At 35.7% G+C, this 16,807-nt stretch overlaps 1 protein-coding gene across 5 annotated transcripts in view; it reads left to right on the top strand.

Moving 5' to 3' along the window:
- The window catches only part of LOC145685842 (uncharacterized), a 137,863-nt gene that overhangs the window by 57,032 nt on the left and 64,024 nt on the right, over positions 1-16,807 (top strand). For all 5 annotated transcript variants that reach the window (XM_081758459.1, XM_081758457.1, XM_081758456.1 and 2 more), the window contains one exon: positions 11,255-11,430. In XM_081758459.1, the coding sequence (XP_081614585.1) occupies positions 11,260-11,430 (171 nt within the window). In that variant the 5' untranslated portion in view covers positions 11,255-11,259. The remainder of the gene's footprint in view (positions 1-11,254; positions 11,431-16,807) is intronic.

The following is a 16,807-nucleotide window of genomic DNA, read 5'->3' as shown; positions in this document are numbered from 1 at the left end:
AGCATGTCCCTTTTATCATTTACTTACACAAGTAATCTTACGCTTCCATACGTTTACATATCACTGTTTTTGTTTAACTTTCTCTACTTTTATATCAAATCATCCATCAGTTATCATTCAAAATTGGCCCCATGTTCATATGAATCATCTATACTACCATTTCCTAAAACATTGCCCCTTTCGGGACACCCTATATATCAGTGGTGGCTCTAGAGTTGAACAACAGTGAAGTCACGTCGACAATGAACTTTGCACCCCTCCCACTTCGTCGCAAAATATCCCCTGGGTTTGGGGGCGTCTGTGTTGTTTTACTTTGAAGGCATTCTTCAAATTCTGATATAAGTACAAATTTTACGGGAAAAGAAATTGTCATTCATTCACATATCCAATATATGCCTTACATACAATATTATTTAACGTAACTTGACGTACTTTATTCAACACAAAGAATTCAAGCTACCGTAAGACTTCAACACTAAGAACTCAAGCTACTTTGCAGTTCAGGGGCTACTTTGCACAAGTCCAAAATACCTCTTAGATAGGAAATTATTACTACTCGATCCTTCTGCATTCTAAATTTAGGTAAATGTTCTATTTAGATAGATGGAGGAATGAATTTCTTGTTGGAAAATAAATTATGAACAGTGGCGGATCGAGAAAAGTTTGAGAGGGGCTTCACTCACAAAGGCTTCTTTTTTTTTTTTAGAAATAACTAGACTTTTAGGGGGACTTGAAGCTTATATGCATAGGAATGTCAACATTACATTTTTTAAAAAAGAAATCATGCAATTTGGGTGGACATCTGCCTGAAAGTCCTAAACCCAGTAAATCTTCCACTGGTTACGGTTGGGACGATATTCTTGGACATAAGGAATAACCAAGCCAAATGAGTTCGCGGGGATTTTTTTCTGTTCCTGAGTTGGCATTTTTGTGGGACATTGCTAAATTTCTAGAATGTAGTTCCTGTGCCGGTACCAGAAAATACATAATTTTCTTTACAAATATTGGTAATTCATACTAACTATCGATACCGGTACTCTCATTCTAATATTAATATTTGTAAATTGTATGCAGTTTTGTGTAGAAAGTAAAATGTATAACAGATGGCTCATCCCAACCAAGCCAGCTCGAGCCGATGGTTCACCCCCAAGCGAGCCGGCTCGAGCCATCGGCTCAGTTAAGCCGAGCCGAGCTAAGCTTGTTATAAAAATATCTTGTAGTCTCGCTATCGAGACGAGACGAGATGCGAACAGTGTCCCCTCTCGTGAGCAACGCTAAAAGTATTCCATATTATTGCTTAGCTTACATTACTCATGGCTTTCGCTTTCCAGTGTAATCAGGTCATGCTTTCAAAACGAGTTAAAACGAGCGAGCCATTTATCAAACTCGACTCGACTCGAAACTCGACGCCAAAAACAGTGAATGGGCTCGAAACTCGACTCGAGAATATTACTTTTGACTCGACTCGAAACTCGACTTGGATTCGAGTCGAGTTTTAGCTTGACTCGTGCCCATCCCTATGCGTTAGAAAAAATGGTTGCTTATTATTCTGCTAAACTAATTATATAATAATAACAATGTTGCTATGTAAATTAAAAATACAGAATATAGAGAAACATTACACTGCAACTGACAAAGTGAGAACACACGAACTGGGGGTGAATCAAAACGCCAATAACTCTAAAATCGATACATGCTTTTTAAAGCTAGTTGTTCCAAACTCTATAATCAACGGGTTCGATACATGCTTTTTAAAGCTAGTTGATCCAAACTCTACAATCAACGGGACTTTAGGATATGCAAACTGATCTAAAAGAACTCTAATATTACATACCATCAACATTACATCAATAAAGTAGGCCTATTCATTAGAACACAGTTTATTCATATTAACCCATTACTGAATGTCGTTAATTATGGCACCCTAGTTTGATAAATATTTCCCGCCGGGACACCACTTTATTTTTAAATTCTGTTCACCATCATCTTCAGCTTTTAAGAAAAATATTCTTTCAAATGTTCGAACGATAAAATATTTTCGTTCTTCATCTTTATAAAAACAACACCAATCAAAGTAAAAATAGACTACCAGTACCATTGCACTCGTAGTTCACCCACTGAATGTATTGATTTGGAGCTGTCAAAATCTAACGTAAAACAAAATCTTCCAGGTGCTTGCAATCAGTACACGTGATTTCCCTGAGGCTGTCCTCATCTTCCAAAAACAGCAAGTGGCACTATATTTTGTTATATAAATAAACAAATCAAATTGTATCTATGAATGTATTTGCAAGCCTACCAACATAAACTTCGTAAGGCGAAACGGGAAAATGCACATCGAGATTTCCCGTTCCTTCTTACATTAAGATGGAAAGTGATAACAGGTTTTACATGCAAATTTCATTGCTAGAGGTCATAAGGCGAAACGGGAAATTCGAACAGTGCAGGAATCGTCGGTCGCTGACATCGTTCATGCTTTATTGTTTCATTCTGAGAAATTCACTTACAGGAAATAAACATTTGTTCTCGAAAAAAAAATACATATATTGTAGTTACTCATCCGAAATGGAAGAAGTAACGCAAACTAGGTACGTTACTTAAATATTTGTAACGCGTTACCGTTACAGTTACTTTGGAAAAAATGTAACGCGTTACTAGGAAACGTTACTTAAAAAAGTAACGCGTTACTTGCGTTACGTTACTTCCCAAGCAGGGGCGTCATTTCGTACTTCGCTTCAGGGGGGCAAGAGCGCCAACGACATAAGACTTTCACATTTTACATTAGTATATTAGTCGTCAATCGATTAAAGTATATGTATTACTCAAACTCTTGGGGGGGGGGCAATTGCCCCCTCCTGCCCTCCCTAAATGACGCCCCTGCGGTGATGGAAATACTTTTATTATGACGTCTGTGCGAAAGGCAGTTATTTCTTTAAGACCGGTGTTGAAAGGCTCGGCTTCTTACCTTTTTAAAGGCTTTAATTGTTAGCTGGTTTTGAAGCGTTGTTAAAGTTCCTTTTTTGTGTGTGTATTAGACTTTTGTCCACTGGCCAGATGGAACAGCCATCCGCCAGCTCGCAATTCAACTTTTAACTTCGGCACCGACTTTCCAAAGCGGAATTTTTTGGTCCTATTTAAGGTCGGGCCCAGGGCTCGGCGAATATTACGGGTGGGGCGCCAGCACAGACACACAAATCTCTTTACAATATGTATTATTCACTTTCCTCAGATGTGAAACAATCATGTAGAAAACAAGAATCCTTGTAAATACAAACATAGATTATTACTACTAAGAAATTCATCTTGTATGACATTAGTTTAGAAGTACCCTTTCAAACTTTGTGTCGACATTTGTCGACACGAAGTATTCTATTTTACATTAGTGATTCGTGCTCACTGTCGATCTAGTACCCGGCACACTATGCAGTGAAATCTCTCTAAACAAATAATTTCATTTATTCACTAATGTTCTTAATTAACAAATGTGTGAAGGAAATAAAAATATCCTAGAAAAATTAATTCGGGCAGAAATGGGTTAAAAGCATATTCTGTTGGGTAGAATGTTTCGATATTTATGCCAAAAGTAGAGTATTCTCTATATTTTTATCATTACGCTTTTAATGAAATAAATATTCTAAGGGCAAAGACATTCAAATATTTACCACGAATCTATTCTCTCCGTGCGAAGAATAGGCATTTCAGCTAGTTTATACATATCTATACCTATCTGCTCGAGATCCAACGTGTATTTTCATTAAAATAACAATTATATTTGATTCCTTATACTCAAAGGAATGTTCTGATGGGGTGTTGATATAGCAACCACTACATTCGTGTTTATCTATATTATTATTGTTTATCTGTTTGTGATTCTTAATCTCTTGAACCGCCCTAATGATCTCGATAATTTTTTGAAGTACATGCGGTTCTCGTCTGGGAGTATTTTCAGCTATTCACTTTGACAGTAGTACTTCGGGTAAGGGGAAGGAGGGGAAGATAGAAAAAATAAATAAAACTTAATAAATCTTGAACCATCCAACCAATCTCGATCAAATATTTTCAACATAGATAAGGTTCGGGATTAGGATAGATTTTTATCATTTCGCTTCAACGGAACAATATAGGGGAGGATGAGGAGGGGGAGATATATAAAAATCAATATCAATAAAAAAATGACTAGGTTTGTGACTTAATAACTCTTGAACTACTCAACCGATCTCAATCAAATTTTCAGCACAGATGAGGTTCATGACTGGAAAGTCTTGTAATTTCACGTTGACGGTAGAACCTAGGGAAGGGGGAGCTTGTATGTATGAAAATAAATAAAACTGAATAACTCTTGAACCACCCAACCGATCTCGATCAAACTTTCAACATAGATGAGATTTAGGACTGGAAAGATATATATATATATATATATATATATATATATATATATATATATATATATATATATATATACATTCTCTTTGACGGTAGAAGTCAAGGTTGGGGAAGGGAGGGGGATAACCTAATAACTCTTGAAACATTCAATCGATCTCGATTAAATTTTCAACATACAGGGAGGACGCCGAGGTTTCTCCTGCTGTGATTTGTACCACTTAAACGTTGATTCCCTGCGCTGTTAGGCGTAGTTTCACAATAAACTTACATGCTCACGTTGCAGTTATTTGCTGCGGGCTGTACATGTTTACGGTTAGTTGTCAGATACCTCCTCAAAAAATGAGTCATTCAGATACTGGTCAGAATATTCCCTAGAATTCTACGTTTCTCCTTCAGGACTTTTGATTAGTGTCTCATAAGGTGTGGGACTGTTTGGGGCAAACTTCATTTTTCGTTTCCAATGTACGTTAATTGGTGGAGGGTGTTCTTCAAGAATATTTGCGTTACTTCCTTCATAATCTGATTTCCTCAACTTTCATTTAACTCGTCAGGCACCAAACACAAATAATCAAAATTTAATAAGGAAACACTCCTATTAGGTAGCCATAAGACAATATTACTTGAATTGGTTTTCATTACTTGATCCTAAACCTGCACTTATGTGCCAAAGTAATAAGTTACTTTCATTCCTTTTAAATAAACTACTCTTGTTTGGCCCTTTCTATGGCTTTAGGTAAAAAACTAGTGATGTAAATATTTTACAAGTATTTGGTTCTTTCTTACTAAAATACTATTACACACAAAGAATAGAAACCGACCTGAACTTCGCCAGACTATCTAAGATTTTAAAGGTAGAACATACCTACAGTATTTATTAAACCTAATATATACATGTCATCTAAATAAAATCTTAATCCAACCTCAAGGTCACAATCTCTCTTGTCGATATGAAATTTCAAAGAAAATTACACTGTTATTTCTGAGGTAACAACCGAATTAATCATTATTAAAGTATCATAAAAAATACAAATATGTAATTAGAAAAGTATGTACCATCTCATCGTCCCAACGCAATAATTAAATAGGAAATATCTCATTTTTAATCAAATGATTTTACTTCTTTACTATAAATATTATACTTATTAAAACAATTCTTGTAATATATCTATCCATTTATAATTTCTTTCAGCACTAAATTTTTTGTACATGTTTTGTTTGAGAGTTCTGTTAGAGCGTTTTACGATATGTTGTTTTACGTAAACACGTGCTCAAAATGGAAAAAAATTGCAAAATATCATCTATGACTTGTGGTTCTCGAGATATTTCTCCTGAAATATCCCGAATTCGGAAACTTTTTTGGCCAGTATCTCGGGAAGGATAAGTGTGACGCAAAAATTTTTTATCACTTCTCTAGATAGCTTTTGAGACACTATCGAATGGAGTGCTCACATTGAAAAATTCGCAAGTAACATTCATACGCACACACAGACAAACATAGAAAATTCAGTAGCGAACTCTCTATGCTTGTTACATAGGATACTTAACACGCACTTCAAACACTGATCACTGAAAAAATACTAAATGATTTTCATTTTCGATTCTTTCTCTTCGGTGCTAGCGGTCCCGGGTTCGATTCCCGGTGGGGCACTCGGTCGAAAAAGTGTTAAAAGCATTTTCAAGCCAGCCATCCTCGGTTTTCCTCATTCACACCAGGAAAATGCCCAAGTTGTACCTAACTTATAGGTCCCAGGTCTCTTCCTTCCTTTTTCCCGGATCGTGTGCTCGCCGAGGGACATCATCCCTCATACATGAGGGCTGGATGACCATAGATGCCAAAATCCCAAAAATCTAAATCCTAATCTTTCTCTCTCTGTGCGTTTTACGTATGTGTTTTAATGGGGACAAGTCTATCCACAATACTCCAGATGAGTATGTTTAGGGAGAATTTAGGGAGTCGTATTGAGGTAACAGCTACAAAAGAAATATTCAGGATTTCCATATTTTCGTCGATTCATAGCAAGGTAGAGAATGAAAAAGAACTGCAGATACAATAATGGGCACAGCTACAATAACCTACTAATGACTTTGTAGTGCAGTACCAGCAAGTGCATGATAGGAAAGCAAGAAAAGGTCGACTTACTATCGATGTCCTGTGATGCGCTATTTAGTGAGCTAGAAGAGGAGGAGGGACCACTCCGAACAACGAGAGTACACAATAAAATATACAGACAAATCTTGCTTACAGGTTTGGACTTGCGAAAGGAAAGTTCCGTTTCATACAAACCGTGAAAGATCTCGGAGCCTCCGTTTGCTTTCCATTTCAACGTTACGATAATTTACGTTTTACTCAAAGTATTTATAAATAAATTAGTAGAACAACTGCCGGAGCTTTGTAAAATTTGTGTTTTATAGAGATTTTTGTTTTCTTGAAGTTCCGGTTTATACATGTTTCACTATAAGTGTGTGTGTGCAAATTGAAATTAAAATATGTCTACTATGCAAGTCAAAGCCTATTTGAAAATTTATAACTTTGTTCACAGTCAAATGTCAAAGTTGAAAATTTTAGTATTCTTTTCATATAGAGTATACTCTGTACATAAGAAATCATAATATTTTTATTCTATGTTCTATCAGAGATTTTGTACTTCAAACTTTGCAAAAGTTACATTAATTCACATTTTAAAAATATGAAAATTGTAGAAAGTATTTATTTAGATATTAATGTTGTTACTCTGGCTATAGTAAGTGTAGTGACATGTGTACTTACAATGGAATCAACTGTGACATTTCACCCATCCATTATAAGTTTCAGCTCTATAAAGTGGAATTTGTTAGCTTTCAATACTGAACTTAGGGTGTAAAATCAGCTATTATGTTTCAATTAAGGCTTTTCATGCTAACAGACAAAATTAAGAGAAAGCGCATAAGAAAATTACGTTTGTTGCAATGTCTTTGAATAATGCAGTCCTAAGATACACATGTTTACACTAACTTTCGCAGAAATCTAATTGGTACGCACAGCTTAACAGAAATGGCGTCACTCACAAACGGAGCGAGAATAAAATTAAAAAATAGTTTTACCCTGCCCAAAAAATAAAACTAAAAATGGTTAAGCAACCATTTTTTAATGACTTCATATAGATGACACTTGTTTGGATTACAACCATGAAACGTACATATTTGTCTTTCGCTTCGCATGTTTGCTTTTACAGTAACATTGCAGTGGTAAACTGATTTAAAATCCCATTCAAGAATATCCACTCGTCTCTTGAAATACTTGCAAATTAAATAAAATAATTAATAAAATTAAATAAACATACATCACGTTCTAGCATATTCCTAAATTGTAAACCACACTAAGATTCTGTTTATTTTTCCCTAATAATGATTTCAGTATGAGCGTCGCAAACAAACAGTGTGTTATTCTGTTAGGATTGTAAAATATTAAGATGTCAACCGAGAATCGAACTCCAGATTGCCATTTCTTGATCTACCTAAATCTTAGACAGGCTGGTTACAAAATATTCCAAGACTAGGTGAAATGAGGAGAATATAGAGTATTTTCTTAATTATGTTTTTCGTATTGGGAAAGCACATAATCTTGTGACTGTATTACAGAGTCGCTCATGTATATATATATATATATATATATATATATATATATATATATATATATATATATTAGGGTGATTCGGAAAAAATATTTACATATCTTCCGGTCACGCATCGCCATTCAAATTTTAAAAATTCGGTAAAACCAATAAATTTTGAATATTTTGTTTTAAAACGACTAAAGAAATTATGATGACCCTATATTGTCTAAAGCTTTCTTCAAGTATGTAAATGCAACGTTATAATAAATGAAACATATTCATATAGTTTCTTCTGATCCCTCATTCCTGTCTAAAATTTACAAATGCTTTCTTTCTTTTCTTGCAACAGGTAGCATAAGGATGCTACAGTTATATTCGCAGAATGTTTCCTTTATGTATATATTGCAAGCTAGCATGCTGCAAAGGGCTTGGTCTTGGTACGACGAGACGCATGCCTATGTGCGAAGTTTCTCTGTGGCTGCGCGCTCACTTGCCCGCCGACCGCCATTTCCTGTTCTGTTGTCGACTGTCACTCTGCCGTAGACCGGAATACTGAGCGAAGCATGGTGTTGTTCGTTTTAATATGTGTGTGTTCTTATGTCAGTTTAGTTGGCTGCTTGTGGTGTTACCATTGAGATGGTTTTGTGATTGCGAGTGAAAGTGCATTGCTGCTAAGACGGTGCAGGTGTAATAACTAGAAGGGATTTTGAATGCCCTATATTTGGTTACCCACGAAACTTGTTAAGTAACAAGCTACCAACACATGAGAATGTTCTCCGCTACTGCTTTCAAGAGAGATTCAACTTTACCATTAAAACAAACAACAAGAGTGGTCCTTTTCAAAAATAGCTGCAACTGTAGCAAACAAAAATAAATATATGTACCACAAAACGTCCATTCCAACTGTGACGAAGTACAGAGTGGGGCAGCTTATTAACGCTTACTGTGATTTCTATTGCGAACTCAGAAAATCATACAATCGTGACAAAAACAAACCAGCATTCATATTGAGACTCGAGGAATTCAAGGAGAAGGGTTCTTTGCTTCTTGACATAGCTGAATGTATGTGTCCTATTGTTGCTGATGACTACCTCCAAAATAACATTAAATGCGTGTGAGTCCCATATCTATCAATTGCAGAGGTGAAAAGTAAAAAATCCGGTCCTGGAGTTGTGATTTCTGTACTTGCAGCTAAAGCACGGCATTGGAAAAATCGGTTTTTTGAAGTTGAAGAAAGAACTGCTATAATCAACAAGCGTAAAAACTATCGAGGAGAACGAAGTGAGTTTGCAGGTTCATGTAAAAGTGATGAAATACCCATGGGAATTTGTGTTTCAGAAATTTCTGACGACTGAATTTGCACCACAGCCTTCAACTTCAACGGATAAACTGCAGTGGCAGATGAGAATTTCATTAAAAACTACAGCTCTAACTAGTGTCCGTTATGGCGTGTATGAACGTGTAACTGCTACCATTTCTTCCAGTGTATTGGACGATATCGGGTTGGTTAACGTATCAGATATTTCCTATGTTGTGGACAAAAGCAAGGTGCGAAGAGAAAAAAGCTGTGTACGAGCTAATCTGGAAAGTCAGACATGCCCTCGCTGGCCTCTATTTCGATGGGAGAAAGGACAGTACATTGTTTATTGAAAACGTTAGCAGGAAACATTCTTGCAGAACATCAAAGGAAGAACATTACTCTTTAATGCAGAAGCTTGATCCACTTACATAGGATACATTTCTCCTTCTTCCAGCTTAGCAACTGACATAGCCAGCAGCCTTGCATGCTACCTTTCAGAAAATGGCTAATCAGTTGACAAATTAGAAGTGATCGGCTGTGACAGCACTGTAACCAATACTGGTTGGAGAAGTTGTGTCATTCATCCAATTAAGTTGCATGTAGGAAGACTCTACAATGGAGTATTTGTCTATTTCATTTTAATGAACTTTCATTCCGCCATCTTTCCCAGCACTTAGATGGCATGATGACAAGACAAGCAGGTTATTCAGAAACAATTGGAAGAGATCTAGCTAGGTGTGAAAAGTTATTGAATTTGAACCTATCAATTTTGTGGTTTCTGAAGTAGAGAGGCAGATACTCAGCAAAGACCAACTGCATTTACTAGACATATCAAAAGTCATCCAGTTAGCGCACTGCTCTGAAGACTTTTTAGTTCGTGACTCTGGCCCTTTGCCACGTTCAAGATGGCTCACTACAGCTAATAGAGTTTTGCGGCTATACATTAGTGTGGAAAATCCTTCAGATAATATGAGGCAAATTGTCATCTTTATCGTAACCCTTAGACTACCACATTTTTTGCCAATTTGTTTTATATATATACACATGACTCCTTTAATGTTCGAAATTCCTGACATATGCACACAGTTTTTGAGACTAAACACTTTCCTGGTTACATTTGAACCTATTGGACAACACCTTGGAATTTTTAGCATTTTAAAAAAATCTCAACGATTTAGCATTATTCTCATGGGCCACAAGTGTCCCGTTGGTAGTCAAAGAGTTAAGGCCATATATGCCTATATGGTTTGCCATTAAGTTGAGCAACGATTTGATCGACGGTAAAAAACATGTTTACGAGACTATTCAGAAAACGCTGTATTTACCAAAAGAGCTGAAACATTTGTAGATTCCATTATAGAACGGAATGCTTACTTTGCTCATTCCGAAAATTGACTTTTGGTGATGGTCATTGATGATAAAATCCTCATTCGTGAGCTTGGGTACAGACGACTTTTGAAGGCAAGGCAAGCAGCTCATCACTGCGCTGGGCACCCACGACCCCCCCCCCATACCTAAAATGAAGCGTCTGTCTCAAGAAATGGTTACTTTAAACTTTCTGCAAAATCTGTTGAATTTTGAAATTTTAACACTCGTAATTGAAATACGCTCGCGGTCGAGGATTTCTCCGTTTGCATAATTGTTTCATAAGTAAAAATGAGTCGACTGAGCATAGTATCAATATGAAATCAGAGTAACATCCTGCGATCTTCCCTAATTAGTTCTAATTCTAAAACGCATTTATTCCTTCTTATTATTTTCACGCAGGGGTAAAAGTGGATCTGAAAAGGTTGGGGGGACGGTAGGTAGTGGCATGAAACCACGCCGTTCCCATTGTAATTTTTTAGGAGCTGGGGAACGACGTACATATTTTTTTGATGTGGGGGACGTTATCTCCCCGCGTTCCCCTTCACTTTTACCCCTGTTTCTACGTATATGCTTATTTTGTATTCTTTCTTTTAATCTATATCTTTCACAGAAAATATGGAAGGAGCGAGAATGAACTTTGTAGAATATATGAATGGGAAAAACACGGGGTTGACTAAACCCTATGAAAACGGAGTGTCTGCACTTGATACTCTTGCTGATAGTGCTTTGTACCTTATGATGTACATATACCGTTGCGATCAAGAGGCTCCATTCACTGATGTAACCGTAAGTAGACATTTTATTATTATTATTATTATTATTATTATTAGTAGTAGTAGTAGTAGTAGTAGTATAGACGTTCAAACTTTACCATAAGTAGGTATAAGGCCGCGCCTCCATTGCATCCGAATGCGACTGCGAACGCGAATGCGAATGCGAACTGCGAATTCATGTGCCTCTACTACATCCGAAGTTGTGTGAATGCGAATCAAGTTGTAATATCTCTTTCAAACCTTCAATGTGAAATATTTTTGCTTGAAAATTCATATCTTAAAGTTTCCAGAGCAATAATAATAATAATAATAATAATAATAATAATAATAATAATAATAATAATAATAATGTATTAATTTCCTTTGTGTGCAAAATAGAGTCGCAAATGTCGCTCCTGTTATTATTATGCTTCTATAGTAACCGCTATTTTCACTTTAAAATAAACAAACTAAATAAAATTAGAGATTGCAAAATCAACCAACTTTCTAAGAAAATTTTCTCCATGAGTAAAAAACCCGTTTTTGCTATTTCAAACATATTAGTCAATAATTCCATGTATTCGTAAAATCATTATTTGAGGAACAAAGAGGAAATATAAATTGAATAAAAATTTGCGGTTCGTGTATTAATTAGATCTTCATATTTTAAAGAGAAAACAAAGAAAATTATAAATATCTTCCATTCCAAGTTCTTTACTTACATCTGCTTAGAATTTGTTCACGACGTGTCTCAAGAGATATAATGTGTTCACGTTTGTGGTAATCTGAATGAGCTTGGATCCACAATGGAACTTTATAAAAAACACAATTTATTAAAACATCAACTCTAGTTCCATTTTTATTTTCATTTTTATCTCCGCACCTCGCAACGTCGACTACTTTCACGCAAAAAGAACTTTCTTCTCTCACGTAGCGCTCAATTTCCCTGCAGACGACGCTCCATTCGCATCAATTCGGACGAACAATCCCAGCATGTTGGGATCGTTCGCATTCGCATCTTTTCGTCGGTTTTCGCAATTCACAGGTCGGAACTAGTCGAGGCACTGCAATTCATTTACACGTGCTGGGAAATTCGCATTCGCATTCGCATTCGCAATCGCATTCGGATGCAATGAAGGCGAGGCCTAAGAAATCTTATATGCTATAATACCTCTGCCGGAGTTGGGAGTAGTTGGTGCGATGGTATTCTTCGAAAGGATTATAAGAGTGGACGCTAACCATCTTGATGGGCTTGTGTGTGAGTCTAGTATTTAGCTTATTTTCATATAAGAAACAAGTTTTGAAAACAAAAGAAGACAAACCAGTTGAGAATGCTCGAAGAGCATTGTTAGAAAGAACTTAAAAGGAATTATTTGTTTTTCGAAATTTATATGAAATTGTATATTAATTTTTTTGGATTAAATTCAATAGATAATGCAATATAAATAATTCAGGGATGCAAATAACCACTCCCCCGGGGCGAGTGGTGCATCGTTGCGGGCGAGTACTTAATATCTTACCGAAGGTAAGTAAATGATTTCTATTATGAGATGTGGGCTATAGTAATTTTTTTCTTAGGCAAGTAAAATTTTGTTGCTTATTTGCATCCCTGAAATAATTATAATTATATTGTAAAACTTTGTTTTTTGCCAACCACGTGGTGGTGTTTGTAAACACTGATATATAGAATTGTTTGTTTACAACGTCACATGGGATATTACAATATAAAGTACGATAATTGTAATAAAATAATTAGAAAATTATATTACAAATTGTAGACAATTAATTATATAAATGAGAAAATAAAAATATGTAATGTTATTTAAATTATTTAAAAGTTTAAATTGTATGGAAGTTTTGGGCCTTATACAGAGTCGTTTTGACGCATGATTACAGTCATACTAAAGGCCTGATTACTGCAGGAAACATATGTTAGTCGAACTCTTTTTGTTGACACTTATCACGCATCAGGACGTCTCTGCATAAGGCCTTTTATATTTAAATTATTTCTCTAATGTCATTATCTGGCGTTTCGCATACTATGAACACAAAATTAACAGGAATATTGTTATTATATATTCCATGACAATGTGAGTAGTAATTTTCCCGACATTATGTGCATCTTATCGTATCTTTATTGTCTTCCATAAAGCAGACGCTGTTACTGCTGTCTTATGGGGCGTTTACACTTGGTCGATTTAGTCGCACGACTAAATCGACTCGCTGCATTTGCCACTAAATCGAAACAACTAGGCCGAATCAGATAGATGGATGTGTTCAATTATTTTATACATCACAGGAAATAGATCGTCTTTCAATTCAGTTGCCAGTCGATTAGTCGCCTTCGATCAACAAGCGATTAAGTTGAAGTCCCGTTTACACGGTCGATTAAGTTGAAAGTGACGTCAATTCAACTAAATCGAACGCAAATCGACTTAGTGTAAACGCCCCATTATTGTTCTACTTATTTATGATTTTAGAAGGAGACGCACTTTAATGGACAAGAGCGATTTGGCAGAGTGACTATTCCTGTTTCGTACCATTTTGGCTGAGTCTTTGTCTTAATTGATTACTTGTTTCAGAGATATTTCTGGAACTTGTATTGTGGCCATTCAAATTTAATGCATATTAATTAAGGCACGTAAACCACAATCAATTGAATTTGACTATTAAGTTATTGCTAGATATTACATTTTATTTGTAGAATATTAGCAAGTTTTTTCTTTTAAAAAATAGCACTGACACCCATCTCCTTTAACCTAACTGGATAAGCGTCGGACGTAAAACTCAAAGATTTCATTTCATTTTTAGTCGTGTGACAAATTCATTGATATAAAGAAAATTAAATGAATTAAATATATTGCAGATGATAAACGCACACTGTTTGAGTTATATATATATATATTAGGGTGTATCGAAAAAAAAATTTCGAGATCAGGTTACGGCTAGTGCGGATTTTCGGCCAAATCGCATCAATAAAACGTATAAAAAATCTCAACTCGATCAGACAACTCCTTCTGCTGCCGAGTAGAGCCCAAATATTAGAAAAATCAACAAAAGATTAACTTTTCAACTGATTTTCCAAAAAATATTTTTTAAATATTTCCTATATTTTTCGGTCTTTTAAATTATTGAAATAGCATTGGAAAGGAGAAATAAATACATAAAACAAATTTATTACGGTTATTTCTGTACATCACAAGCATAAAAACCTATTTAATTATTTGTGAAAATGCACTGATTTTCTGGCGTATCGTACAATTAAATTTTAATATAAAATTATTGAAGTCTCTTGAATAACGAAGAAAACACTTTAGTGCTATATTCTAAGAGCAGTAATAGTATAAATAATTTGCTCCCAATGCCGTATGCATCTACTTATCACACTAGATCACCTGCCGTCCACCTCTCCCCGAACGCCTCTGCTCTTGTTCTTGCCCAGCTGAAAGGATCGGTCTTATCAGTCGCCAGTAGTCAACCAGCTGGGTCGAATGTGATTGTCGCTGCTTGAGTTATTTATTACTGCTGTAGGAAATTTTAACTAAATAATTTATTTTCGTGTGAGATGCAGTATGTAAGAAGTGAGATCAGTGTTTCTGTTGTGTTAAGTACTTTCTATTAGGAAGAGAGTGACAGATACGCTGACGTTAGGGCATCGACAAGTTTGTTACGGTCTGACATTAGGAATATCATTATTGGGACACCCAAGGAATTGGGTAATACACAGCTACCAACCGTTGAAATGTATTGAGACAATACCTATGGGAGCGAGAAGAAAAAAATGAGAATTTCGGAATCCCGAAAAGAGCCTTCAACAAAGAATTTATCTTCTATCGTCGCCAGGAAGATTCTACAAAATTGAGATTACGCCTCAATCTTGTGGTTCTTTGATCTAGAACAGCCCTGCCCACGGCGAGCAGATAGTGGAAACTCTCCTCGTGAACGCTCACGAGCATTCCACGGGCAAATACCATTGTTCGTGCTTCGTGGATCTTCGGGTTTCGTCCTTAGAGGAGCGGAAGTGTTGTCAACCTTGGCGGTAATCACTAGCTTACCAAAAAAAAAAAGTATGTATGGTAACTGATTGCCATTTAGTGTAAAGTGTTTTTTACAATGTGGTGACCGTTAACTATAGACAATACAAACTTTTAACAGCAATCAAATGATAAACTATGTACGTTCCTTTTCTTTTTTTTCTTTCCTTTTGTTAAAGAAGGATGTGGGTTTGTTATATCCGAGTGTGGGTTTGTTATATTATGTTGTTTCGCTTTTTAGAAAAAGAGATAATCTGTTGATACGAAAAAAACTGTAGCACTTGTTTGTAATTATCTAAGTATTATCTCCAGAAAATTAGCTTATGCATGTATGTGTGTACGAATAGGCTTAGCAAGGGGTTGGTTGTGGAGATTAGAAGCCACTATTACACTATCAATAGGAAGAATAGTATTTCTTACTCCACTTTTAAAGTTACTTTGATCGCAAAGAATCAAACAAAATATTAAGAGAGCCAAAGAGATTTTCCATTTTTAAGAGTGACCGTTAGTGACTGCAATTAGTTTTTTTTTTTTTTTTTTAACAAGGAGTGTCTTTTTAATAAGGAAAAATGTATTGTCCCTGGCTGGTTGCTTGCCGGTGGCTTGTTAAAAGTGAAAAAGAATGTTAAATCATTTCAACGACTGAAGCTACACGCTTGTCTTTCTTCGATAGTTACTGACTGATTTTGAAAGTCACAATGTTGTAGACCTACTGTAATAGCGTAGGTCTACTGTAATAGCGTAAATTCGAAAGGAAACGTTCCAACTGAATGATACGAACAATTATTCCCAATGTCTTGAACATGAAACGTGGGTTGCACGGATAACGCTTAAAGTAGGCTGGACTGCACTGGAATTTCCTTCCGGCAAATTAGTGTTTGGTCGGAACTCAGTTCTTCTGTGTAATTGTCTCTTAACAACATTTGAACTTTTCTTTTAGATAATAATAACTAACTAACTCTATGGACTATGGAACCCGAAGGTTCAATGCCGCGTTTACAAAATATTTCCACTAACTTCTGTCCTTAGCCAACTGGATCCAGTTTCTACTCTGTACTCTTATTTCTGCAAGATCCATCTTAATATTGTCTTCCCATCTACGCCTAGGTCTTCCTAGTGGTCTTCTTCCAATTGGGTTTTCAGTTAAAATTATGAAAGCGTTTCTAATTTCTTCCAATCTGGCTACATGGCCTGCCCACCTGAGCCTTCTACACTTAATAACCCTAATAATGTTAGGTGAGCGGTATAAACTATGCAATTCCTAGTTATGAATTTCCTCCAATCCCCATTTTCATCCCTCTTTGGTCCGAATAATAATAATAATAATAATAATAATAATAATAATAATAATAATAATAATAATAATAATAATAATAA

The sequence above is a fragment of the Thermobia domestica genome, chromosome 5, assembly GCF_964235325.1.
Source record: "Thermobia domestica chromosome 5, izTheDome1.hap1.1, whole genome shotgun sequence".
Lineage (NCBI taxonomy): Eukaryota > Metazoa > Arthropoda > Insecta > Zygentoma > Lepismatidae > Thermobia > Thermobia domestica.
The sequence above is the reverse complement of the archived record's forward strand: the minus strand, read 5'-3'. Positions and strand labels throughout refer to the sequence as shown.